At 58.6% G+C, this 27,205-nt stretch overlaps 1 protein-coding gene across 1 annotated transcript; it reads right to left on the reverse strand.

Annotated features, from left to right (window-relative positions):
- Window positions 1–792: 792 nt before the first annotated feature.
- LOC119102168 (zinc finger protein 236) lies at window positions 793–26,926 on the reverse strand. The gene is made up of 28 exons (XM_037225519.1): window positions 26,915–26,926; window positions 19,561–19,695; window positions 18,942–19,079; window positions 18,165–18,293; window positions 17,592–17,756; window positions 16,719–16,781; window positions 16,509–16,673; window positions 15,843–15,995; window positions 15,124–15,537; window positions 14,746–14,967; window positions 14,265–14,404; window positions 13,697–13,812; window positions 13,116–13,211; window positions 12,584–12,758; window positions 11,965–12,100; window positions 11,243–11,350; window positions 10,559–10,687; window positions 9,591–9,744; window positions 9,028–9,131; window positions 8,466–8,550; window positions 7,879–7,991; window positions 7,210–7,290; window positions 6,352–6,497; window positions 5,723–5,942; window positions 4,806–4,872; window positions 4,494–4,651; window positions 2,821–3,043; window positions 793–836 (listed from the first exon to the last, which is right to left on the reverse strand). Exons 1-28 carry the CDS (start codon window positions 26,924–26,926, stop codon window positions 793–795), a joined length of 3,891 nt encoding a protein of 1,296 aa, XP_037081414.1.
- Between the last annotated feature and the right edge of the window lie 279 nt (window positions 26,927–27,205).

Raw genomic sequence — 27,205 nt, forward strand, 5'->3', positions numbered from 1 at the left:
ACATCAAGAGCGCCATTCCATGACTCTTGTGCGCCGAAAACACTATCAGTTCTATTTTTGACATCTAAGGAATTGTTTTTAGTAGCCTGCTGACAGCTTCTGGGCTGCCAAGATGACACATTTGTTGTTTTGCCCAGTTGTTTGCTGTTTTATTTAATCAACTTAGCAGCCCGTGACATGCCATTACAGACAGCCTGTCTGTCTGTCATAAGAAGCCGGGTTTCTTATGTTATCATCGGTGACATCACTCAGATGACCTCGTAATGCCCTCTAAGTACACGCCCTGCATCCAACACGGCTCATATAAATGGATAAAAAATGCGGGAGATCAAAGGCGCGGCATGGAAACGACTCTCAACGCGCGCATGGTCGTTACCACTGCTGGGCGCGGTGGATTGACGTTAAGGAAGACTGCAATACTTTCAAAAGCAGCGCACTCATTTTATGTCTCAACCATATTAAATAGTACTAAAACACAAACGAACCTCGCGCCAGTAGCTTGCGAGACATGCCGTCAATCCGTGAGTAAGGCCGGCAATGCTAAGGAGCAAGGAGGCAGCTACCCCGTCCAGGGGCGTGGTTCCATGTTTAATTGAGGGGGCTCCTGAACTTCAGCCCCCCCCCCCCTCGCCCAACTTGTAAACGAGCGTGGGCTAAATCCGGGAGAAACCCGTACTAACCGGTGCCATCGACAGAGAGCAACGTGACGGTGCCGTTCGTTAGCCCTCCGGTAGGGCTATGAAATGTACACAGTCGCTTCTCTCTCACGCGATTATAGATATTTGCTAAACGCTAACGTGTTTTTGTCTCCATGCTCTGTGACCAGAATTCAGCAACTGTCGGGTGTGACATGAAGCAAGCAGGTTTATCCACCCGAGTATCATGTTACGACTTCGTCTCCACTCTCTGGCCAACCACCAGCGCTGTGTAATACACTGCCAAGTGCATCCAACAAATAGGTGTTGTTGGTCGTCGGCCACGAAACGCGCACAATCCTACTCTCCCCATGCGATGGCAAATACCTATAAAGCTCTGTCGTAGTTGTCTTGACGCTCCGGCCGCTTGGCTGCCCTCAGTATTGCACTGACAGATGATGCCGTCATATATGTTATTACGTGCCGTCGGCCAGTCAAGAGATATCGACCACGTCTTCGCCTCTACGCTCCGCCCGGCTGCCAGCATTCAGTAATACGCCGTCGGCGGGTCAGAACAGCAAAGGTGCGGTGGGCTGAGCACGATGTTTCGGTGCCAGCCGACATACCTCCGACAGCGCTGTCAAACGCGCGCGGTCGCTTTGTCTGCGTACGATTACAAACCTTTACCGATTACAAACCTAAAACGCTGCCGCATTCTCACCGGGGCACGCGCGGCCCGTCTGCTCGGTTATACGCTTTCTCCGGCTGTGGCCTATGGTGGTATGTGATGTCATGTAATCCGACGCCGTCCACGCGTGTGGTCCGCTGGCGAAGAATCGGCGCCCGCCCGGCCTCGAAACCCGTGTTGAGTGGACAAGTATTAGTCTGAGCGTCTCATGTGCACATGTTTTTTTTTAGAGCATTTGCAAATGTGTATTGGCGCTTCCAGACAGCATGTAATGGGCACAGTGAGGATTTGGGAGTGTTTACGTAAAACTTGGCTCGGATCAGAATGACTGTCATAAGCACATCTCTTTAATGCACACGATTTGTTTTGGTGTGCTGCGCGAGATGCCCAGCATAACCAACTAGTTCCAGCGATCCGTCACACAGTAGACGTAGACAATACTGCCATATAACATTTGAACATTAGGACCACAGGTTCGTTTCATTGGGCAGCACTGTTCGTTAATACGACAAATGTGCTCGGACTCTGCAGGTATTAGTTTGAAAGTGCATCTCGCCGCAGTGTTTGCAGCCCCACCACCGGTGTGCACCGTTCTGCAACAGCAAAATGTCAAGGACATCGGCAATCCCTGGAGGGCTGCGGCTCCTGATCTCTACACGTCAGGGGACCGGGCCAGATGAAGCCGCTGCTGTCTCCGCACCATCGACGGACGTCACTATCAAGGTCGCGGTCCGCCGAGGGGCCGGCCGGAGGCACAGGCCTGCTGCCGGTGATCCCCTCTGGACCACCTGCCGCAGGGTAGCCGTCGCCCGCCGCCGCCCGGCTAGTGGTGCTCGGCCACGGGCGCCGTGCTGACGGGCTCGCTGCGGCGCGGCGCCGCCGGCTGGTGCTGGCAGCTGCCGTCCAGGAACGGGCAGCGCGGCTCGTGCCGGAACCGGCGCCGGCCGCCGCCGGCCGAGTCCGAGACCGAGGCGCGCCACGCCGCCGCCGGCGCCACCGCGTACGACTCCCTGCGGGTACAGCGAGGTTGGAGAATTGACTTCAGGGACCCAGCGAATGCCATCCTGTCTGTGGGGAGAGCCCATGAGTGGCAGGAAGACGGAAGGAGGGGCAAGTTTATCTTATTCGTAAGTCATGGCTAAACTCCACCCCTCGTACTCCTCGGCTTAACTTGCCTCCCCCCCCCCCCCCTCTGCCCATACGCACGGGGACAGTGCCTGCTTTTGGATGTAAGGGACGTTAAACACGGTGATTTCGGATCAGCTTTGGGGCAGGCTTAGCTCATTTGGCTTCCCTCCGCCCCCCCCCCCCGCCCCTCCCTCCTTCCGGCAGTGGTCTGCTGAATCTGGACCGGGCTGTGTGTGTTCGGACTGACCTGGCGATGGTCTGGAGGCGGTCGGCGCTGGTCGGAGTGTCCGCCTGGTCGGTGAAAGCCTGGGGTCGCTGTCGGAGTGCAGCCGACGGCACCGCAGCAGGGTCGCCGCCGCCGGTACGTACCACGCAGGTTCTCACCGTCGTCCTCATGCTGGTAGCGGTTGTCGTGCATTGTGAACGGGAACTGCAGCTCCTCGGAGCGCAACCCCTCAAACTGGCGGAACTGGCGCGGTGGCGTGTAGTGGGCCTGCCCCAGGCCGCTCTCGTGCAGCGCCTGCACCGTCGTCTCGTAGTGGCAGCAAGCAGGAGTGGTATAGAAGCGGTCTCCGAACCACGCGCCGTCCCGCTCCGGCGGCGGCCGGCATGCGAATGACTTGGGCATGCCGGCAACTTCTCTCGAACAGCCTAGGCGGCAGGCGGTGGGCTCGAATCGTTTCAGCGAGGTTGTGGGAGGTCGCTCATTGATACAGGCTATCCGGATATGTGGATATCTTATCCGTGTCCTACATGATCCAGCCTTTCAGGAAAGCGAGACGCTGACACGCTTCGAAATATGTGGGCCCGACTTGGAAACATGAATTCTTGCAGACAAAAGCGTACGCCAGTTGCGAATAACTAGCAATAAACTAGCAACGTCTTAATCGCGAGGGAAAACATCCACCAGCACTTCTGATGACGAGAGAAGCGTCAGCAGCATTGAGATTTCATCGCTTTGTTGCTGCTTTAGACGTGTGAACGATGGTGACATGCTGGTCTACCCAAGAAGTACTCCAATGATTCACAAACACATTCGGGCTATTCTTCAGCGTTCATGGCACTTAAATATCTTCAGCGTTCACGGCATTCAAACATGACCCACTTCCGCCTTCTCATATCTGCGATTCACCCAGAATTTGTTTGCATACATGGATTCAAGCAGTCATAGCCTGCATTCCTAAGTCTTAAAAATCACGTAAAAATGGAACACTACCGTGACCGATTTCCAACTGGTCCAGGCTTGTCCTGGGCTGACTCCCAGCGCCGGGGACCATTGCATGCATCGCCGGTAGCCACGCGATCCGTGCTTGAACGGCGCCATACATGGAACGTGCCGAACGCGCGCCGCCCACCCCGCCACGCTAGCTGGGCGTGGTCGGCCTCGAGGTGTTGCCCCGCACCACACGACCAACCTGGAGATGGGTTGCGAATTTGCGCGCGTTGAAGTTTGGATTGCAACATCGCGCGACCAAACCGACTGTGTGTCTAAAATCACTGGCATTATTTTACATGGTATTAGATCGTTCGATATACATCATTTAGCGCAGCATGTCATCGATGCGTTCGTGCCAGAACTACACCGACGCGCCAGAAAAAAAAATACTAATGAAGCACTACGACAGTGGGGGCTAGCGACCTAGGAGCGGACATACATGTCAGCAATGCAAATTGACATAAAAAAAAACGCAAGTCACTCTCCCTTAACCAGCCTCATACAATGTCGCAAAGTTCCAAACCTAGGCAGCAGCGTCGGTACAACCGTTCCTTGCAACCACGCGCGCACTTTCCGCCGGCTCAACACGGCGACACCTTGGCTCAATCGCGCTGTCCCGCGGACGTTGCCCTCGAGCGACCGCCCCGCTGCCCCCAGTACCCACCGGCCCACAGGCCCGACCCCGCCTTCTTACGCCCCGCCCCGCGCGACGGCTCTGCGGCACCGGCTTTCCGGGGTCCCCGTTGCACGGCGCGCGTCTTTGGCTCTACGCGACGCCGTCCGGCGCGTCCGCGTCCGCCGCGTCCTCCTCCAGCACGTCCAGCGCCCTCTTCAGGTGCGCGCGCCGGATGTGCGTGCGCATGTTGCCGCGTTGCGCGAACCGGTGCTCGCAGAACGGACAGTCGAACGGCCGGTCGCCCTCGTGCGTGCGCCGGTGCGCCACCAGCGCGTTCTGCGTGTGAAGCGGCGGTCGCAGTGGGTGCACTGGAAGGGACGCTCGCCGGTGTGCGTGCGCACGTGGCGCGCCAGCACGACGGCTTGCTGAACACGGCCGGGCAGGCGAAGCAGGCGTGCGCGCCGCTGCCGGCCGCCGGCTGCAGACCGTGCGTGCGCAGGTGGCGCGCCAGCTGCTTCTCACGTCGGAACGAGCGCGGACACTCGGAGCAGGTGAACTCGCCCTCGACCAGCGCGTCCGCCACCACCGCCTGCAGCTGGCGCGTGCTCTGTCGTCCGCTCACCGCCGGAGGCTGCGGCGGGGGCGGCGGCGGCGGCGGAGGCGGCGGAGGGGGAGGTGGCGGGGCGGCGCCGGTGCCTCGAAGGCAGCCCCGGCGCCCGGCTGCAGCGCCTCTACGCCGACAATGCGACCTTCGGCGTCGATCTGCAGCTGGACACGCAGCTCGGTGTCGCCGGACGGCGCCTGGTCGCCGGGCGCCGACAGTACCAGCTGCAGCTGCTGCGCCAGCGCCGGCTCCAGCTGCAGCGCCGCGCCGCCGTCGGCCGGTGGCGGCAGCTGCGGCTCGGCCGCCGCCAGCACGTCACCATCGCCGGCCTCCAGCTCCTTTAGCATACCCTGCAACACACCATGGCACGGCTGAAGATGGCCACCGAAGGGCCACAAGTGGCACACTAGTGGCACAGGGCCACAAGGACGGACGAAGACCACGGGAGATAACAACACCAGGGTACAAGAAAACTGAAGCACCACACGCAAAACTTTTTCGCTGTTCCACACCAACATGGCAAATACATAGAACTCGGCAAATCGACAGTGTCCAAAACCCGTCATATCCTTAAAAAATCCTCCCAGGGTTCACAAAGGAACACATCCACGCCGACCCTGTTTAACCCGCGGCACCGCCCAGCTGCGATGGTCGCCCAGATCTGTGCGTCCGACAGGTCAGACCGCCTCACCTGCAGTTGAAGCTTAAGAGGGTCGGCGGACGGTGCGGGGACGGTAGGCGGCGGCGGCGGCGGCGGCGGCGGCGGGGCGGCGGGGCGGGAGCGTAGCAGCAGCGGCGGAGGCGGCGGCGACCGAGGCGGCAGTCCCGCCGCGACCGGGCCGCTCGTGGACAGCCATGTGGATGCGCCGGTGACGGAGGTGCGGAACCAGCGGCGGCACACCTCGCACTGGTACGGCCGCGTGTCCGTGTGCAGGCGCGAGTGCACCTTCAGCGAGCACTTGGTGGCGAAGCGCGCCTTGCACACCAGACACTCGAAGTTGCGCTCGCCCGTGTGCGTCTTCAGGTGTCCGAGCAGGGTCGACTTGACGGTGAAGCTGCCGCAGTCGGGGAGCCGGGGGTCAGGGGCGGGGTCGGTAGCCGACAACGGGGCGGGGGCGGGGCGGGGGCGTGGCGGGGCGGGGCGGGGAGCGGGGCGAGGGCGCACGTCGGAACCGGCGGTGACGTCTGTCCCAAAGAGGTGTCCCGCGGACCTGACACCTCCTCTGCGCTCGCGACAAGCAACGCCTGGCCAGTCAAACGGGGCGCAGTCCGGCAGTGGCAGTATTTTGCTACCTGCCAACGCATGTTAAGAGCGGCCTCGTTAGCCAGGGCTTTCCAGATTGCCGTCGAACACATCGGTCAGCAGTCGCCGACGGCGGAGCCCGTGCCAACCAGCCCCGTCCGTGGCCAGGGCGGAGGCGCCGGAGCCGCTGCCGGCCCGCTGCGCCGCTCAAGCTCTCTCACCGTTTGAAGCACAGCTCGCCACAGGTAGGGCTTCTCGCCGGTTGTGGATGCGCATGTGGCGCACCAGGTCGGAGGGGCTTGCGGAACGTCTTGCTGCAGGTCTCGCAGCTGTGCTTCAGGCCCTCCGTGCTCTCCGGCTCCGAGCGCTGGGACCGCGCGCACCGCGTCAGGCCCAGGGTCAGCGCGAGAGAGTGCCGGGCACCACCGACACGCGGCAGCGTGCAAAGTGCGGCATGATCGCTGCCCGACGTTCCTCTGATATCCTAGCAGGTCGACCGTTCTACAGATCGACTGCACCATCGCACTTAGGGATTGGAAAACGTAGGCCCTCATTCGCACGCAATTCACTATTAATTAATCACTCGTTGCCCAAATCGATGTAATGTTCAAAATGCATAATCCCGCTGCGTTCTCACAGCCCGTGGCACGGTATGAAGTCCAGGCGACACATAACAAATTTGCATCGCGCGAATCTTTGCTATGGAGATCCCGCGTCTTGGACTGCTATTGAAGTCCACGCAAATTCATTGCTTTGTTAAATGACAGCGAATGAAATGTCGGCAACATACTGAGCATATCCCGTTGATTCTGAGAAACTTCCCCGTTCATTTTCCGTAAGTCTAGTGGACGGGCTTATCCAAGTCAACCTCAGAAAACGCCCATCGTGCCAAAAGCTCAGCAGCAGCCGCTGAGCTGACGTGATGAAACAACTGTTCAGCGGCGTGCGCTCAGCAGCTGTCCCGATCAGCTGTTGCCCCCAGCATCGCTGCGCCGCCGTCGTGCCTCCGTCGGCCGGGGCGGCGCCCGGTCCTCGTCAGCCATCAGCCGGCCTCGTCAGCGCGCCCCCGCCAGACTCACCTGGGTCGGCCCGTTCTGCATCTTCTCGACGGCCGACTGGATGAGGCAGGTCTCCGAGTGTGAGCGGCCGGCCGTCAGCGGCTGCTCGGCCAGCCGCGCCGTCCACCTTGTCACTCAGCCGGATCACCGACTGCAACGGCGCGCGCGTCGTCAGCCGCCGTCCTCCGAGGCGCCGCCGCCGACGAGCCCGGCCACCGGCCGACGGACGGACACAGGGCCGGGCCTCGCCGATCGAACACTGTGCAGCAGTCACAGGACACGGTTACGGCAGGAAGTCACATGGTACCGGTCCGATCGCCGACCGAAGCATTGGAGAAATCACACACCACCCGGGCAGTGTACAGAGGACCACGTTCTGTAGCCGGATGCGGGGGGGTGCAGACAAACCGCCGGTACACCCAGCCGACGGTTCCTCTCTCCAGCGGGCGACCCACTCACCTTGGCCTTGCTCTTGCCGCGGCCGTGCTCGCGCGCCACGTGCTTCCGCAGCGCCGTCGGCGTGAGGAAGCGACTGCTGCACGCTGGCGGCGTGACTGACGCCCGTCTCCGGCTGCGTGCGCGTGAGGTGGTGGAGGGGGGGGCGGCGGCGAGGGTGGCGGCGGCGGGGGGAGGCGGCGGTGGCGGCGGCGGGGGAGGAGGAGGCGGTGGCGGCGGCGGATCGTGCGTGACACTGTGCTCGGCCAGCTGCTCGGCCGTGCTGAACACGATCAGACAGCGGTCGCAGAGGTGGGCCGCGGCGGACGCCGGCTGGAACTCCACCGGCGTGGCTCGCCTCATGCGTCCTGCCGGACACGGACGGGTCAGGTTCACGCCGGTCCGGTACGATCGAGATGGGGCCGGGCCCGGGTCGGCAGGGGCGCGCTCAATAGAGCATAGAACGCACCGTCCAGGGATGGAGCCCGTCTCCAGGGCGTAGCTCATTAACCGCGGGACATTCGCGCGTACCAAGGTCACCAAATGCGAGGGTCCACCCACCCCACGGCATTCCACGACCGTCGCCCGCTCGGATTCCTGCACGTGTCCCGGCAATGCTGGTCGGGCTCTCCAGACCGCCTTGATTCCGCGTTGCCCCAAACCCACACGGGCACCCGTCCACCACATCGCGCTTACTCCAAGCAGCCAGTCGCGCCCGTCGGACGCCAATTACACATCAGCCATATTCCGCCCGGCCAGAACGCCACGCCTGCGGGCCCGGGGGCCGATGCGGGCAACACTCCCGGCGCCCGGCGCGCTCTGGAGACCACCGTCCAACCCGCGCTCCACCGCCAGTGCCAGCTGCGTGGTGAACAGCTGCTTGCAGACGCGGCAGCGGTGGATCAGCGGCTGTGAGAGCGACGGGTCCTGAAACGGAGCGACGCGTCAGGCGGCCGCGGCGGCGCCAGCTGCACGCGTTCCTTCACAGGAGGCTGTACGGCAACACCCACCACACGTGTATGCCGACATGCGCTGCTACCCGGCAGCGCACGCCGGCCGTTCCAAAGTTGACCAACATCACCTGGACACGAGCGGTGTTTGTCAATGATGTGGCATACACGTATGCCATGCCCGCTCGCAGTGACGTCAGAGTCACGACTGCTCTATCAGCGCTTGTGTTTATGTTGGTGCTGCGCCAGTTACGATGAGCGGACCTCACCCGAACCACACGCACGGTTGGTCCGGACACCTCACTCCGTCTAATATATCGCGGCAGGCCGCCGGCCGGCCCACCCACGCCCGGCGCCGGCCGGCCGAGCCCAGCGGCGGAGAGCCCGCCCGCACCTGCAGCAGCACGTTGTCGGAGTCCCATCTCGAGGATCATCTGGCCGTCCTGCTCGTTGCGCAGGCGCAGCACCTCGTCTTCGGAGTCGGCTCGGCTCCTCGACAGCGGTGGCCGCCGCCCGGTCCACGGCCGCCCGGCAGCCCGCGCTCCTCCGCACCTAGCGCTGCAGGGCAGAGCGGCGCTCAGGTGACGTCACACGGTGCTCAAGTGACGTCACCCAGCGCTCACGCTGTCTTCAGCCGGCGCGCGCTCGCAGAGGCGAAGAGTATTGCATAGTTCACAGTCACACTCCTTAACCCTCGTGGTTGGCGGGGGTGGCGGAGGGTCGCCCGCGCCCAGTGGTCACGCCCTCAGTGGCGAGGCGACAACTGCTTCCCGCACAGTGATGTGAAGGTTGTACCAGCGCTAACGACCGATTTGCTCTCCCTATTATAATCAAATTATCCTATGTCTGGTTTAACGAGCGTTACCAGCTTTCCCCTTCCACTTGAAGCAGTCGCTCATCGCCAGCGTCTGTGACGCTTTCTCCCAAACCGGCCCACCTGCGCGCAGTCTAACACGGCCCCACCCCGCGCGCGGCCGGTCCGACCAGAGCGGCTCGGCGCGACGCGGCGCGCGGTACCTGGTGACTCGTCGGCGGCGATGGCGGCGATGTTGGCCAGCATCAGTCGGTGCTCCGCCGACATGTCGGCCTTGACCTGCGACAGGCCGGCCGCCAGTTCCGAGGCAGGGAACAGCTGCTGCTTCAGCGCCGTCTCCAGCTGAGCCAGGCCGTCCTGCGCGCGTGAGCACCGCCGCCGGCCGTCAGTGCACCGCACACGCTCTCACGTCCAACTACGCACTGGCTGGCAGCTGTTTTCCACGCCCCTTGTGTGAAGCGCCAGCGACTGCATCGGTCATATAGTTGACACGCCGAACGAACCAAGCTGCCCCAGCGTTCGGGCGATAGACAGTTGACCTGGGACTACACTCTGCGACGCCACACTGATAGATTTAGATTTACGAGCCGCTCATCTCGCGTGCAAACAACAGATGCCGACGAACACCGGTTGAAACAACGCCATTGACCACACGTCAATGGGCGCATCGGATCCGCCGGCGGTCGGCGGTCAGTCCAGTCTCAGTTCCAGTCCCAGTCACAGTCCCAGTCCAGACCTGTGAGACGGGCCGGGTGCCGTGGTCGCCGCCGATGGTGACGGTGCCCGAGGCGTCCGCCGTCAGCGGGGGCAGCTCCGGAGCCGCCAGCTCGCCTGCGGCCGCGCGCCGACGCGTCACCACAGGGACAGCGCGACAACGCAGGTGGCGTACGCAGCGGCGCCGGACCGGTGAGGAGATCGCCGGTCACAGGGCCGCGCGTCACTCACGGGGACGCCCAAACAGCCGACAGCACGGCGACATGGCTTGTCGGGATAGCTCGCAGTACCTCACGACATTCATGAGACACACACACAACACACACACACAGCAGCGGGAGGCGGCGAGCACGGCGCGGCGGAAGGAGGGTGTACGGCACGCCCGCCGCAGGCCGATGGCTGCCGGCCCACCAGGCGTGGCGCGCGGCGCCGGCGGCGGCGGCCACTCACATTGCACCATCTGGCCATGCTCGTCCAGGATGACGCTGACGTTCTGCGCGCGCGTGGTGTAGGCGGCGTCCGACAGCAGCGGCTCCTCCTCAGGCGTCATCAGGTCCGTGAACAGGCCGCCCGACAGCTGGTTTTGCTGCAGACAAAGGCGATGAGCCGGCCTGAGCGCGCCGCCACCGACACAGACGGACAATCTATCCGCAGTCGAGCAATCCAGCACAGCTGATGGCCAGACAAGGCCCCGCTGTTGCAGCCACCCGATCTGTCAGTGAGGGATGGGAAGCTTGGCTGCTAATGACGAGAGGGCCTCCTCGCTAGGTAATGGCCGTTGGTAACTTTACCTGGTGCAGGCGCGCGGACAGCCTAGTCACTGACTGCGGCCGCTGAGCGACAGCCGTGTATGTCGGTGATAGGGTAAATACCTCCCGTACTTGCATATCAATGCCGAACAATCACCCCTACCTATTGTTGACCATTTAACAACTTTATCTGATGCTGATAACTAAACTATCACAGCCAATGACAGCCGAACGACGATCTACGACCTTCAGGTTACGAGACTCACTTTCCCGCACAACCGAATATTCCACGCACAGACCGCCACCCTGAAACACGTCTTCAAAGCTGGCGGACAGGGGCGCCTTGAAGCGCGGCGCCCGCGCCCTGCCGCCGTCCCCCGCCGAGGGCTCACCAGAACGTTGCTGTTGGCTATCTCGAACTTGTGACAGCGCGTGTGCTTCTTGCAGATCATGCGGGTCTTGAAGCGGCGCTGGCAGTACGGGCACATGTACGGCCGCTCCTGCGCACGAGACCACACGATCAGGGCGCGTGTTTTCGTGCTAGCCGGTCGGAAGGAATCGGTTATGTGAACCCAGCATCCCTTCACACAACTAGATGTATGGTAAGTCCTCAATACGATCCGTAGCCGCCTCTCATTTGTCTCGCAAGCGTCATGATGACCGATAATTTTTCAAACCGTCCCCAGAGCAAAACTTGCGATCTGTTTGCGACGCGGCCACTCGTGAAACAATCTGTTGAGAGCATTGGGAGATCGCGAAGTGGGGCTACCAATGGTGTCAACCTGAACGAGACTCCCGCAACTTCTAGTCTTCAAGACCTGCACAAGAATACGTTGAGAATTTACGCCCGCAAGGAAAACGATGTGGTTCCTAAACTCCATACAATTACTATTCTGCCGAATATGCATGTCATCACTACAAACAACTACATTCGCCCTACCCGTAACAATATGCAGCGACTATTCCGCTCACTCTGCATCCTACCTCTTACTCCTCGATTTCCTTGCATATGTAGTTGTCATTCTATCAATCATACATACTCTTACGCAACGCGCACACATATCCTGTGTCGGCCAGAGGGCGTGAGCCGCGGGCGGGGGCGGCCCTACTTTACCTGGGTATGGGTGGTCATGTGTCGGGTCATGCTGCTCTTGGTGGTGAAGGCGTGCGAGCAGATGGGGCACTTGAAGAGGCGCGCGCCAGTATGCGTCCGCAAATGTGTGGCCAGCACGCTGGACGTCATGAAGCTCCTGTCGACAGAGCCGTTGGCGCACGTCAACACGGCGCCGCCCGGCAGCCAGCGGACGGGTCGGGTCAGAAGCGCACGGGCAGATCAGGCGCCCCGCGGCGATTACGTAGCAGTGTACGTAGCAGGTGCAGCTTACCGCCCGTCTTGTGTGCGGAATACACGTCTAAACGGCATCCCACTGTGATGATGATGCTTGGGATTTTAGGCTGCGCCGACTGCGATAGTCATTTCGCCCCACAGTTGTTAAGTGCCTAAGGCAGCGTATAGGCAACTTAACATCCTGTCAGCTAGAAAACAGTTGTCAACAGCTGACCTGCAGCCGCATATGCATTAAAATGCCAATTTCACGGGAGACGTCACTGAGCACCAACAGAGCTCAGTCCGAGTGAAACCCTGGGTCAGCAGGAGTGATTCTGACTAACGATCCGCCAACGACCCAGGGGACAGGAGTCGGGTCGGTCGGGGTCGTCGGAGCGTCACTGACTTGTTGCACATGGGGCAGTGGTGCGGTTTCTCGCCCGTGTGCCAGCGCATGTGCTGCTTCAGGTGGGAGACCTTCTTGAAGGCGGCGCGACACTGGGTGCAGCGGTGCGGCCGGTCCGGCGCCTCGTCGCCCTCGGGGATCTCAATACGTCGCGGACGGTCCACCTGCACCATACCTGACCAACACACACCGTACGGGGCTGTTAGGAACAGGCGGAGCGGCGCAGAGCCACCACACGGCCCACGCACGGCGTTTCTTGCAATAGCAGCCGCGGAGGGCAATGGAGCTGAACGGTTGCACGGTTGCTGAACGGCTCACCACCAGGCTAAATCAACGGTATCGGTATCGCGCACCACGTGTCGTGTATGTTGCACACACGCGTCACCGCCGCACGCAAACCAGGCATCTGTCCCGTTTTGGCTGAGAGTGTGGAAGCTCTCTACGCGGCCCCCGAGCGCCGGCTAGACTCCGGAGCTGACGCCGAGACCGGCGCGCGCCGCCGGCCGCCAGCCGCCGGCGCCAGCTGCCTCACCGCTGCTGGTGATGAGGATGGGCGGCTGTAGTCGCACCTCCGGCCCACTGTCCGGCGACGCCCTCTTCCTCTCGTCAGCGTCGTCACCGTCGTCACCTGCCGCACGAGGACCGTCAGCACCGACGCCGCCGCTCGCGCGGGTGACGTCACATAGGTCGCTGAGTGGCTGCTCGATGGACAGAGCCAGCGACCAAACGCTACGCACACCGGTAGCCAGGCTCTAGTAGCCCTCTTTCAATGCACGGTTGTGAGGGTCAAGCCTGCAAGACATCCCGGCGCGCGGCACAATGCCGATAGACTTCATCTGGGTACCATCGCAATAATTCAAAAAGACACACTGCAGCACAGTGAACAAAAACGGTGTTGTATGCCCAAGCTTTCGCTGCATCCAGCCAAAATTAACTATCCGCTTCGACGTACTATTTTAACTGCTAGCCACCCATACATTTGCCGTGTACCCACTGTCCCAACTAAGCCGACAAAGCCGTCGTATCGCGAGATGTGGCACGTCTGGTAACCCTGAGCCAGGCACCATCAGCCGGTGCAGCGGCGCGGCCGGCTTCCCCCCCCCCCTCGCTCACGTGTAGCGTCGGTGCGGGTCCGCCGGTGGGCCGCCTCGTGCGCCTGAATCTGGCCCAGCGTGCGGCACTGCTTCTCACAGTACTGGCAGTGGTACGGCTTGGCGCCCGTGTGCAGCCTGCAACGGCCGGCCGTCAGACGCCGGCGCCGCGACACCACCGCCCGCCGGCCCGCTGCCGCGCGGTCGGAACGGACCCGGCCGGCCGGCGACACAAGCACTGCAGCTGATGGTCAGGAGCCACCTGCTCAGACAGCTGACACGTCGACCCGTGCCGTCTGCCACGCTATGACTGGGTCCGTGTGGCCGACGGCCTAGAGCGACACCCCAACTCACTGCGATGGCCACCAATAGCGCTCCCAGTGGTGTGGTACACAGCCCGCTCTCCGCCGAACCGAAGTGACAAAAACCCCGCTGAACTGCGGGAGACCTCTGGCCCCCTTTGCCAGCAAACTGGACCGGCCACGACAGCCTTTTGATCGACCTCCACCAGACCAGATATCAATAATGACGAGGTGGAGCTGGACCCAGCACTAGCCAGGGGTGACTCCAGGGCAGCTGCTATCACTGACCTCAGGTGGACCTTGAGCACGCCGGCGGTGGAGAACTTTTTGTGGCAGATGGGGCAGCTGGCCAGCTTGATTCCGCGGTGGGCACGCAGGTGCGACTCCAGACCGGAGCGGACAGTGAACTGGCGGAAGCACTGCGGACACTGCCGGCCGGCCACGAGGCGTCAGTCAATCTCGGGGACGCCGCCGGCCCGGCACGCCGCCCGGCCCGGCGCCAGCGCCACATACAACCGTCCGTCGGGGACTCGGTCACCAATTGGTCACCCGTGGGGACGTGGGGACGGGCAACCACGGGGAGGACTTGGCTCGGTCCACGCGCACAGTTGAGGGAAACAGAAGCAAGTTACTGGTCATGACCTAAATGCGTTAAATTCCAATCAAACAATGGGCGCCGCCGGGGATGCATCTAACGTCACTCAGAACACCAAAGACCGCAACAGCTGCCGCATAATCCTCAGCAAGAACTCAGTCGGCTGACACTCACCCGGAACGGCTTGTCCTTGGTGTGGATGCGCAGGTGGCGCACCAAGTCGTACGGCTTGCGGAACTCCTTGGCGCAGAACAGACACTGGAACCAGCGCAGCCGGCCCTCGTAGCGCACACGCACCAGATGCTTGCGCTCGCGGCCCTGCACCATCTTGTCCACGACGGTGATGATTGCCGGTCGCTTGTCGCGTGTGGGCTCTCCGGCGCGCGGCGGCGGCACCGGCGGCGGTACCGGCGGCAGCGGCGGCGGTGGCGGCGGCGGCGGCGGGTCGGTGCGCTGCGGAGCCGCCGCCTTCGGGCCTGGCGCCGCCTGCACGGCGCTGTCGGGCGGCGCGCCGCCGTCCGCGGCCGCCGCCGCCTCGCCCGCACCCTCGGCCGCCGGCAGCACGCAGTCGGGCACGACGCCGGAGCGCGCGATCTCCTGGATCTGCGCCTGGATGCGGTCGCGCGCCGCAGCGTTGCCGGCCGAGTAGTCGAGCAGCTGGCGGACCAGGTCGCGCAGCGCGTCGGCGCTCATCCCGGTGTTGCTCGGCGGATCGTGCATCTTGCTGATGTGACTGCCGAGCACGCCGCTGGTGGCGAAGCCGCAGCCGCAGTGCTCGCACTTGAAGATCCGCTCGCGCGCCTCGCTCAGGTTGTGTACGCGGCGCACGTGGTTGCGCAGGTTGCCGCGCTGCGCGAAGAACATCTTGCAGATGGTGCACTGGTAGGGCCGGATCTTGCCGTGCTTCGACTCGCGGTGGATCTTGAGCGCACTCTTCTGGTTGAAGGCGCGGTCGCAGATTTCGCACTGGGGGGTGCGGCGGGGACGTGTTACTGGGGAGGGGAGTGTAGGGGGCACGTTAGAGTAGCGCCCTTCAAATGAGCCTGGACCTAGAGTAGCGCTCCCTGCAACTGAGCCTGGACAAGCCAGTCGATGCCAAACGAAAAACACGTATGTTTTGGACGCCAGCTGTACGTCTGGTCACCAATGAAGACCTTGTGAGGTGGTGCGGATGGCGTTGCCGGCTGCTCGAGCGCTCCGCGAAGCTGCCTTGCTACGCCAGTGCTTCCACCCGAGGCCAGCCAATCGCAGCCCAGAGAGCCGTCTCTCACCTTGAACGGCTTCTCGCCGGTGTGGATCAGCTGGTGGCGGCGCAGCAGGCCCGGCTTGGCGAACGACTTCTGGCAGATCTGGCAGCGCGTGCTGGGCCGCGAGCTCGGCTTAGTCCGTCGCCGCTGCTGCTGCAGCTTCAGTATGGACCGGATCTGCGGGAGGGCGCCAGCCGGCCGTCACACACCGCCGGTCCACGTACAGCCCCCGGGACCGCGCTACCGATGTAGGGCAGCATTGGACGACAGCTGGTCAAAGTTCTCACTTCGGCAGCGTGTTCGGTTGATTTCAGGACGCAGGCCATGCTTTAGTCGTTAGCCATAGTCACCATCTCTCACGCCGATCATAGCAGAGAACACAGAAACACGGCGTGCGCTGGGCAGGGGTCAGGAGCTATGTCACGTGTGTAAACCAGGCACCGCCGGGGCGCGGCAGCCCGGCCCACGCCACAAACGTCGTCCATCACAGGGACGACAGTGACTGCACTTCCGACGCCGTTTCCGGACGCCGCCATGCCTGCCGCGTGGAAGCATACGACAACGTATACTATCCCGCGTCTGCTTTACCCCACAGCCACCGCGAGGCAGTCACCGTCCTTCCGAGTCACGCGGGCCACGCCCGGTCGTCAGCGGCCGGACCCGACCGGGCTGCCAGCAGCCACCACTGACCGTCTGATGCTCCTTGTGGTGGTCCAGCAGCTCCCTGTTCGTGGCGAACACCAGCTTGCACTGTGTGCACGTGCGCTTGATGTTGGACGGCTTCAGCACGTTGTCGCCGCCGGCCGGGTCGGCGCCGAGCTCGGCGTCGGCGTCGGCGTCGGCGACGGTGCCGGGGCCCGACTCGGCCGCGTGGCCGGCCTCGCGGCGGGGCGCCGTGACGACCAGCTCCAGGTTCACGGCGGCCGGCGCCGTGTGCACTGGCAGGTGTTTGTCCAGCAGTACCTGCGGCGGACATCCGGCCGGCGGGTCAGCTGTGCGCCGCTGGCGACCTCGCGGCGCGTGACGGCCGGCATCGCCCCCCACATGGAGGGCCCGCTGTTGCCACCACGACCGCTACGGCCCGCTGTCACAGTCTCAACACCGGCGACCCAGGGTCATCACGCCCAACACACGTGTCCTGCAGAGCTCACTCCCAAGGCAGGTGAGCTGTAGCCAGTACTCCCAAACACAGACGACCCACTGTCATCACTTCCAACACAGATGACCTGTACTCATCACTCCTAAGAGTTGACCCGTTATCACTACTGCCGCCGCGGATGAACTGTTGTCACTACTCTCGACGAAGAACTGGAGGACATCAGGTGATTCTCAACTCTTCACTGAAGGCATAAGCTTAGAAACCCCACGGGCACGAACTGATAGGTTGAGCGATGCTAACAAGCAGCCACAACATCGAACAGATGATCCTCTCAGGTTGGCACAGAGTGCCCTCCGCGCTGATCGACACGACAAGAAAAACATCAGTCATTCTGCTACCCCAGTAGCCCGTCCCCATTCTACCAAACAATCTTCTAACCTCTTCCAAGAACAGCGGGCCAAACCGAAAGTGCAATGAAATCATCTGGCCATCTCAAAGCCCAACCTGGCAATCGCTAACCTAATCGCTAATCGCAACGCTAGTTACATCCTCCACCCCCATCCCCGCCCCTCGTAGAAGTGGCAAGTGATACGCGACGCCAACAACCCCGTGCCGACCGGCAGGCTTCCACTTCGGTCAAAACACCGCACACGGTAGCGCCGCCGCCGACAGACCTGAGTGGGGAACTCGTGCTGGCACTGCGGGCAGACAATCGCCTCGTCCACCTCGTGCAGGGCCAGGTGGGCGCGCAGCGAGGCCACGCGCCGGAAGGCCCGGCCGCAGTCCGGGCAGGGCGTTGGGTCGGCCGCGTGGCTCACGGCGTGCAGCTCCCAGTTCTTCTGCGGGGCACCGGGCGGCAGCGGCGCGTCAAAGGCGGCGTGTCAGGGGCGGCGCGTCAGGGGCGACGTGTCAGGGACGGCGTGCCAGGGCAGCGCATCAGGGGCGGCGTGTCAGGGGCAGCGTGTCAGGGGCAGCGTGTCAGGGGCGGCGTGTCGGGGCGGTGTGTCAGGCACGACGCTCGCGACGTCCGACGACCACGGCGTCACAGACTTCGGGAGGGCCTCGCCGTTTTAGGTGAACAAACCGCAGGCAGGTGACCTACTTTACCCTGGTGTTCATCTACGAAGATGTCGACTTCAGGCGCATGTCACGAATATGCCCAATTACATCCACAGGTGCACACAACATCAGATGGGGTTCGAACAGCCAAACGTGTAAGTGGCACGAGGGGGAACGGCCGCACTGACCTGGAAGTTGAAAGCCTCTGGACATTTATCACACTTGAATGGTTTCTCATAGTCGTGGGACTTGATGTGGTTGAGGTAGCGTTTCCAGATATTGAGCGTTTTTCCGCACTTCTGACAGCGCCAAGGGGCCTGAAACGGTGCGGGTTGCTGTCAAGACCTCTGCAGTATACCACAAATGGCTGCACACGTTGTCATACAATCGAGTAAACACACTGTCAATATGGTACAAAAATGCAAAATGCCATCACCCTCAAAAATGCAAGGCATTACCTGATGGCCATACAGAATCCCCATCCTTGGCACTTAACTGGTGTACAATGTTGCCAAGTGATAACACAGATGTCAGCCGCTGGTGTGCTCCAGCTGTCGGCAGGCACACTGCCCAGCTGACCCAGTCCGTCGGCCTCGACACACTCATACCAACATACCACTCGGCATCCCAACAGATGGCGCGACTCCCAGCCTCCGTGGGCGATGTGGTAGCGCAGACGTGCGCCGGGACAACTAATGTAGCAGGATGCTACCACTGCCCGAGTCAGGGGCCGACGCGGAATAACATATACGGGCAGTACGGATACCCATAAACTCCGTAAAAAAGTATCCGAGACGTATCGGGTGGGAGCATGGCCATGACGCCAAATACTTTACAGGACTGCAGTGCGGGCCCCCCCCCACCACGCGGTGTTCCCGCCACACTGGCCGAGCCCGTCGTGCCGGGGCGGGCGGTCCCAGCGGCGTCGCCGGCCGTGGGCACTAGAGGCGGCCGGCGCTCCGTACCGGTCCAGGCGGCTCCGGGTCCGGCTCGAAGGGGAAGAGTCGCGGCACGCGGCGCCGGGCGCGCGCCGGCGGCGGCGGGCTCTGCTCCTGCCCCAGGCCGGGCGTGTCTGCCAGCAGTGACTCCACCGACGGCAGCGCCTCCGAGACCGGCTCCAGTGCCGCCGACACCGGCCCGCGCCTCCGACACCAGCGCCTCCGAGACCGGCCCCAGCGCCGCCGACACCGGCTCCAGCGACTCGGGCACCTGCTCCAGCACCTGACAGAACAGCAGACCGGGTGACAGCGCCAGCTCTAACTCCCGCTGCAATAGTCGAACCAGTAGCAATACAAGTAGCAGCTCAGTGTCTGACACTACAGCAAAGCAGACTACACCAGCTTCGGCGCTGGCCAGTCATCGGCGCCGAACCAACCCAGCCCCAACACGCGGCGAAGCAGCAACGCACTGCTCGGCCACACCCACATGGTGCCGCACCAGACCCCATCACGCGTGTGTGAGAGCCCTGCCGCGGACCCGTCAACGCGAGCGGAGCCGCCGCGAGCGCGCCCCAGCCGGCCGCATCACCAGGAGGAGGGAGAGGGAGGACGAGACGCCGCCGCCCGCCGGCAGCAGCCTCCTCACCTGTATGGGCGCTGGCTGGCCATCGTGCTCGGCCTCCGGGTCGGCCGAGAAGATGCCGTGCGCCATGATGTCGGGCCCGAGCGCGCCGCCGCTGGAGAGCACTACCTGGCCACCCATCTGGTTCAGGAAGGCCATCTGTGGGCGGCGGGGAGAAACGCTGCGTGAGGGCGGGCGTTCGCCAGCCCGCTGGCTAACTGCTACCAGAGTGCAAAAACAAGGGATTAAAGCATCATGTTTGGAAGAGTTGTCGGAGCGAAACATAGTGGGGGCTCCCCTGAGTGCATGCAGGCTCCACAATTATTATCCCAGATATCATCAGGTATGCCTGTGCATCTAAACAGGTCAACATTTATGTACATGGGTGATAATTCACAGAAAGTGAAGAAAAAAGCAATATCCCAGCACAAACCTGACATGTGCAACAACACTGGCACTGATCAAATCTGGTCACAAAAGGGAGTGAGAACTCATAACCACAGGACTATTTGCCACCTACTTCCCAGTGGCATGCAACAACCTGTCAACACATGCCACATTCAAAACATTGCTGGATCTTTCAGCTGTGACTTACGGCATCCAGTAGTACTGTAGAGCCATCTTCCAGCTGTTTGAGGACATAGCTGCCCTCTGCTGGCACCACACTGATTGGCATTCCCACAGCTGATGCAGTTCCATCATCATTCACTGCCAATTGCATAGATAATGTTACAAGGATGAACTACACCATCTTTTACAGAGCAATATGACAACATATTTCCAAAGCCTTCAATATGTATATATATATATATATATATATATATATATATATATATATATATATATGTACACATATAATCCCTCCAACAGCCATCCAAACACTGCTGTTTGGAAGTAGGGTGCAAACATGTTTATCTAAATCACATAGATGCTCATTATGCATGTGGCAAACATGTCATAAATGGCTGAGATATTATCTGCTTGAGGCAGTTAGGGGACCCAGAACATGGGGGCGTCTATGAACATACTAAACTAACAAAATATCATGCTGGGGCATCAATGTCCTCATGACTGAAAAATCCAGATAATAATTTGGACTGTTTGGGCTCACTTACCATGCATAATGACACACCTTATACTGACATCAGATAATGCTGGGGCCAGCCCCACCCAGGGTGTCTAAGGGGGTTCTCTGGGTCCTGACATCCTTGGAGCACTTATACTGATGTAGGCACTTCCAAAAAGGAGTTGGGACCATGCAATATTCTGAAAGCAAGATGGAAATAAAGTGTACTTACCATTAATCTGAAAAGTGTTAGCATTTGCTAGGTCTTCTGCCGACAATGTCATGATGTTCTCCATGATTGCAGTTGACTGACTGATCTGGAACCAGTGCAGAATATTTCAATGAAATGATTTCATTGTGTGCATATTCAACAATTCACTAAACAAAAACAAAACATACACAAACCAATCAATGCCAATTTTATCAACACCATACATGACAATGCACCTGCTTAACTTTTCAAGACTTGGATGTACTAGTCTCTAAATCATGTTGGTCCCAGAACAAATGGATATTTTGATTCCAATGAATGTTTCCATCATCACCAATTTTGAACAAGTGAAATACTGACACTTGCATGCCTTGCCAAATGTTTCACCACCATAGACCAAAACAATGTCATGAATGAAAGCACTATGACTATCCTCTCCTCTCAAAGCACCCACACTAATTTCTCAATTTGTTATCATTACTGTGATTTGGACAGGTTTGTTCAGGCACAAAATGAGATGTCAAATGAATCAGGAAAGCTTGTCACAGTTTATCATTAACTGGAAGATAACTTGTCTGCCTTAATGTATTACAATGCTCTTAAAAGTGATGCCTCTAATCTTAACAGAATGTCAAAATCCCTCATGACTATGCTGGAATGCAGAGTATCTGAACATACTAGTCCTGTGAATCAGGTCAGCTTTCATTACATGCAGATTGAAATGATACAACTGTGTTTTCTTAAACAAACAGGCAGCAGGTGATTTAGCTAATTTTTTAGCCCAAACAGACAGGTGACAATGTAATTTATTATGTACTAAAGTTGTTAATGCCTCATCTAAATATTGTTATATAACATTGCTTTTTATGAGAAGTATTGCAGTTTGATGACTGGAAAATATTCTTAAGTACCTAACCATATGTGCAATTTTTACAAATCCTCCACATGCAACATATTTTTCAAAAAGGTGTTATCTTTAGTGCAGGTGCTGGTGCAGCAATGTGTTTGGAGTTCCATGCACCTGCAATATACAATTTTCATGAAAGAGTGTGGAATGTTTCCATGTAATAAAATAGAAAATAAAAGAGAGCACAACTTTAGGCTGAAGGTATATCAGCATTAGTGCACAATAGCAATACTACCATTAATGTGACAGAAAATGCAGAATATTCAGCACCAATATATGGAATAGCATGGTATCAAATGCTGGTATGGAATAATGGAATAATAATGGAATTAATGATGTGGAATTCTAAAAAAACAGAATTTGTATTGATATTTGCTAATTGCTAACAAGTTTACGATGCAACCAGATTGAGTTCTTTTCTATCAAAACCACCTATTTTACATTTTAATAAATATATGTATATGAATATTTCTATAGGTAATCAGTGGTAGAGAGGGCAGGGACCTATGCAATTTAGCACTCTAGACATGTCACATGCATATTGTTCCTTTATCATTCTTTTGCCATGCTTCTTCCGTAGGTATAATACAGAACTTAGCACAATTAACAGCAAAAAACAAGATGAGTGACTCCTTAAAGGCAGCCTGCCTTGTCAGCATGCCCTAAAACACTAATTACCATCAAGGCCATCCTGCAACAATCAGTCCACATGGCCAGATATTTACACTATATAAGTGCACTAAACCTTGCACTCATATGCACCCAACTCCGGCCAGGCCACCCTGGATTCCCACACCATCTCTAAATTGCAAATATTTTGGGACTGTTTCTTTCCTGATGCTAGCTTAGCAGATTACTATTACTTGAAACACAATCACACCATGTGCTGAGATTGGTGTCAACCAATTTGGAGTGATGAGACTGGTGAGATCAAAGAACTCTAAACCTTCACATTTACAATGTAAATACACTGAGATTGTTGCTGCAGTGCCACTGCTACACCCAATACATCTTGCATGATGCATATTATTAGCATTTTACCTGAGGTATCACAGCTGGTGCAATGTCTCATCATTAAAAATGACAAAATTATACATGTTTAACTGTTCACAAAAACTCTTTAAGCTTAATAGGACGCTGGACTGGCCAGGTGAGGTGTTGCCTGCTGCCTATTGGGGCCCAATTTCAAAAAGAAATGAGCAATATTGCTTGCAAAGCATACTACACACTGTTTGTGTAATTTGCATAATACTGACCTAAGGGAGACTTAAGTCACATTTACAACAAAATCCAAAGGCCTCCATAACTACGTCAGTAGATGCCAACTTACGCATGAATTTTAGTTTTTCAGTTTGGGAAGTATATCACTGATTCTGACTATCGTCACTCTTGTCAATGTCCTTGTACCCCATGGAACTATACTTCGTGCAAAAGGCTTCTGAAACATGGCATACCATCTCTGATCAACTGGCAAGTTTATGCACACCTCATACACGGATGCTATGACGACCCCTACCTCGAACCTTCGCTCCCACCCACTCTCAGCTCGCATACGTTCTGCAGACCCAGGTCCGCACACCATGCAGGAAAGCCAAACAAACAAAGTGCGGCAGAATTGTAGACAGACCATTTGGTGATCGACCATCAAATACGGTGAAATAGGATGTCAGTCAAATACACGGCTAGAAATTGCAATACACTTTCACAGCTACTGAAACAGCTAAAAAGAGGGTTAGTTTAATTTTTAAAAATTTCATTTGACGTACTCTAACGCAAATAATTCACTTCTGCACCGCAGCTCAGCGCAGTTTAGCTATCGAGCAGTGTGTAATTATGTTGGAGCTCGTTATCGCGCCTGATTTCGCGCTGGATGCTCAGTAAAGCGATTACAAGGAACACTCTTTGGGTCAGGTGGCCAGCAAAGGGTAAGTTCCGTCTCTTAGTCCGTTTCATAAAAAATCATGGGTATATCTGGTGAGTGTATGCCAAAATCCAGGGAACTCAAAGCACTGCAATAAAACCACTTTAATGCTTTTTGGCGTTTCGGCGTTTGGCGTTTGGCGGGTAAACACCAGTGCATAGCAGGAATGCTTGCCTTGCTACTTACTTGCACCGCCCTTGTGGTTGGGACGTTTCATGATGGCAATTATTGATGTGTATCTGCGCGTGTGCGTACGTTTGCATATATGCACGTGTACATGAGTGTGCGTCCGTGTGCATTTTGGTATGCGCTTGTGAGTGTATGGCCGTGTCTAAATAAAGGACCGTTTCTGACCCGACCGTTATATTGCATTTTTGAAGATAGGTAGTGACCCATCCAGGCCATGTTACGTCACGTCTTTATTGCAGAATAATGTTCTCAGCCCCCTCTGCTGCTTGTTTGATAGTGCCTTGCTGATGGTTGTCTCTTCTCAGATGTGCTCCAACATTGTGTGCTGAATAAATGAAAAGCTGATCAGAGTGTTCGCTGATCTGTGTTGGCGTCCATAACTTGCAAGGCTCCCGAGAGAGATGGAAGCCGTCAAGAGCGCGATCGATGGGTGTCGATACGTCGACGACCTTGACTGCGTTCCTCACCAGTCACAACAGCAGTCATCGGGCGCCCCCAAGCCAGGCACTCGCAAGCTCCAGAGACCTGTCATCCCTGCAGGAAGCAGCTGCACTGACTGGAGGTATTTCATCACCCGATGTGAGCAATACCGCGACGCTGCTGGACTGGCGTGCACCGACGTCTCCATTTATCTTCGGCAATACTGTAAGGCCGCACTGCGCAGACCTCACACGAGCTGCTGGCGGGAGCCTGGCCTCACAGCCCGAGGGGAAGCACTCGCTGCTTTCAAACAGCTGACTGTGAGGGAGGAGAACGCAACGGTCGCCCGAGTCGCCCTATCAAACATGCGACAGGACCGCGGCGAGCTGGTTCGTGGGCTCGGCGCCCATCTGAGAGGACAAGCAGGCGTCTGTCGGTTTTCAGTCCAGCGCTCCAACTGCCGTCCGGACGTTGACTGCACCGGCGATGCGATCCGAGACACCCTCACTCGTGGCATCGCCGATCCCGACATGCGATGGGACATCCTGGGCGCAGAAAATCAGTGGAGGCCCCTGGGAGACGTGTTCCGCCTCGCCGAGGCGGAGTAATCAGGCAAACGTTCCGCCTTTCAGCTACGCGACTGCCAAGCCACCACTCTGGCGTCCGTTAGCAGTTGCCGCAGACAGAAGAAGGAAAGACGAAGGTCCAACTGTCACCAAAACCTCCAGGACCTCAGCACCAGCTGTCAGAACCCTGTGGATACTGCGGCAACCTCGGCTACGGTTAACACGCCCCCTTCCCCCCCCCCCCCGTCCTGAGGCCACGGCAGCGGGAGTGTCCAGCGTACGGGCAGACATGCCGTCACTGTGGCGAGGACCACTACACCGAGTGCGTATGCCGGGTCAAAAGGCGGACTCAAACGCCGCCCCCGCCCCCGCCTCACCCCAATCAGTCCAACGGACTGGAAAACGACACTGGCGCCATCTTCAACGGCCACCTGTTCGACTACCTATAAGTCATTTGAAGGGCTGAACTTGATCGTTATCGGGCATCACGTTTACGGCGACATGGCCGAAAGTGTATGTCTCGCCGTTCCATGCCTCAACCCACCGCAGACACTGCAGCCGAGACGGCGAGTGAGGACTACCGGCGCTGGCGTCGACCCCACACCGCGCAACAGTAAGTCTCGCATACTCGCAGTGCGCCGACACTGGCTGCCAAAGCTGCGGTGACTGGCCCCAGCGCTCTCTAGGACATTCGGCATCACCCACAAAGGCCTGATCCACGTCAACTGCTAACCGCGGTAAACAACAAGACAGTCCTGCTCTTGGGAGCCGTCCTTCTGAGGCTGTCCGACACGAGCCAACAGAGTCGCCCCATTGCACCAGGCAGGAGGTCACAAACGAATCAGACAAGTTCCTCCTCAGCAGAGAGGCGTGCTCCGCCCTCGCCATCATCTCCCAGGACTTCCAGTCTTGAGGCGAGAAGCACCGCGGTTCATCCACACTCGCGACATCTCGCGACGCCACAGCACCGGACATCCTCGCCACGAGCGAAACATCGAACGCGCCGTGCGGCTGCCCTTGCCGTGAGCGCCCTCGGCCCCCTCCGCAGACGCCACCCATGGCTTCCACTGACGCCACTCGTAAAAAACTGGAGCAGGACCTCAAAGATACCCACACAGCGAGTATTTTCAACGTATATCCCCACCAGCCCTTAGCCACCATGCCAGCCCCTCTGTTGGCACTGATGGTAGACCCTGACTCGACTCCCGTCGCGCACCACACACCTCCCGGTGCTCCGGTATTGGCAGGCAGAGGAAAGGTCAGATTCGACGGCGACGTCTAGCTAGGGGCACTCGAGCCTGTCCCAATCGGTGGGCCTGCCACCTGGTGTCACTGCGTGGTAGTTACTGCCAAGATAGATGGCACACCTCGAAGGACCGTGGATCTCCAAGACCTGAACTAACATGCCACTCGGGAGGCCCACCACACCCAATCACCATTCCACCAAGCCAGGTCAGTCCCCGTTAGCATGAAGAAAACAGTCCTAGGCTGTCGGAACGGTTACCAAAGTGCACTCCTGCGACGCGAAGACCGCCAGCCCACCACCTTTATAACACCGTGGGGCCGTTTACAACATCGGTATTGGGCCGCCCGCAAGGCTGCACTGCATCTGGAAATGCATACACACAGATATATGACGAGATTGTCGCCAACCTGCCCAGGAAGACCAACTGCATCGGCGATGTCCTTCTCCGGTCAGGCTCCATAGAAGAGTGTTTCAGGCAGACCGTCAAGTGGTTAGACTTATGTGGTCGTAACCGGATCGCCCTAAACCCCACCAAACTCGCCCTCGCTCAAGACGGTATGGAGTCCGCGGGGTTCAACGTCACCCTGGAGAGCGTACGACCATGTGACCGCTTCACTCAGGCCATCCGGGACTTCCCGTCGCCGAGGGACATCACCGACATCCGCTCCTAGTAAACCTGGTATCCTACACCTTCAGGATGGCAGAGAAAATGCGGCCTTCCGCGAGCTCCTGAAATCTAAGACCTCATTCTACTGGGAGCCCCAGCTCGACACCCTCTTCGAAGACTCCCAGAAGACTCCTTGTCAGTCACCATCAGCGAGATTGAGGAGGGTGTGAGAATCTTCGACTCACCTCGGACGACATTCCTCGCAACAGACTGGTCGAAGACGGGCGTGGACTTCTGACCCCTCCAAAAGCAATGTGTGTGCACTCAGCCTGTTCCATTCTGCTACCATGACGGTTGGAAAACCACTCTTGTGAGCAGCAGGTTTACCCACCCTACCCGATCCCGGTACGCATCAGTCAAGAACAACGCTGTGGCGGCGGCTGTCGCCCTGGCCAAGGCGCTGTGTTTCGTTCTAGGCTACAGTAACCTGATTATCGCTGCCAATCATATGCCGCTGATAAAAATATTCGGTGACC

Source organism: Pollicipes pollicipes, unplaced genomic scaffold (genome assembly GCF_011947565.3).
Source record: "Pollicipes pollicipes isolate AB1234 unplaced genomic scaffold, Ppol_2.1 Scaffold_56;HRSCAF=61_pilon_pilon_pilon, whole genome shotgun sequence".
Taxonomy (NCBI): Eukaryota; Metazoa; Arthropoda; class Thecostraca; order Pollicipedomorpha; family Pollicipedidae; genus Pollicipes; species Pollicipes pollicipes.

Bases quoted from the DNA above. Each gene is read 5' to 3' on its own strand.
- LOC119102168 (XM_037225519.1), bottom strand. The intron at 8,551-9,027 runs GCAACGAGCAGG...GCTCCGTTTCAG, and splicing joins AGACGAGGTGCTGCGCCTGC to GACCCGTCGCTCTCACAGCC. The intron at 837-2,820 runs GTACGTACCGGC...CACACCCGACAG, and splicing joins CGACGGTGAGAACCTGCGTG to TTGCTGAATTCTGGTCACAG.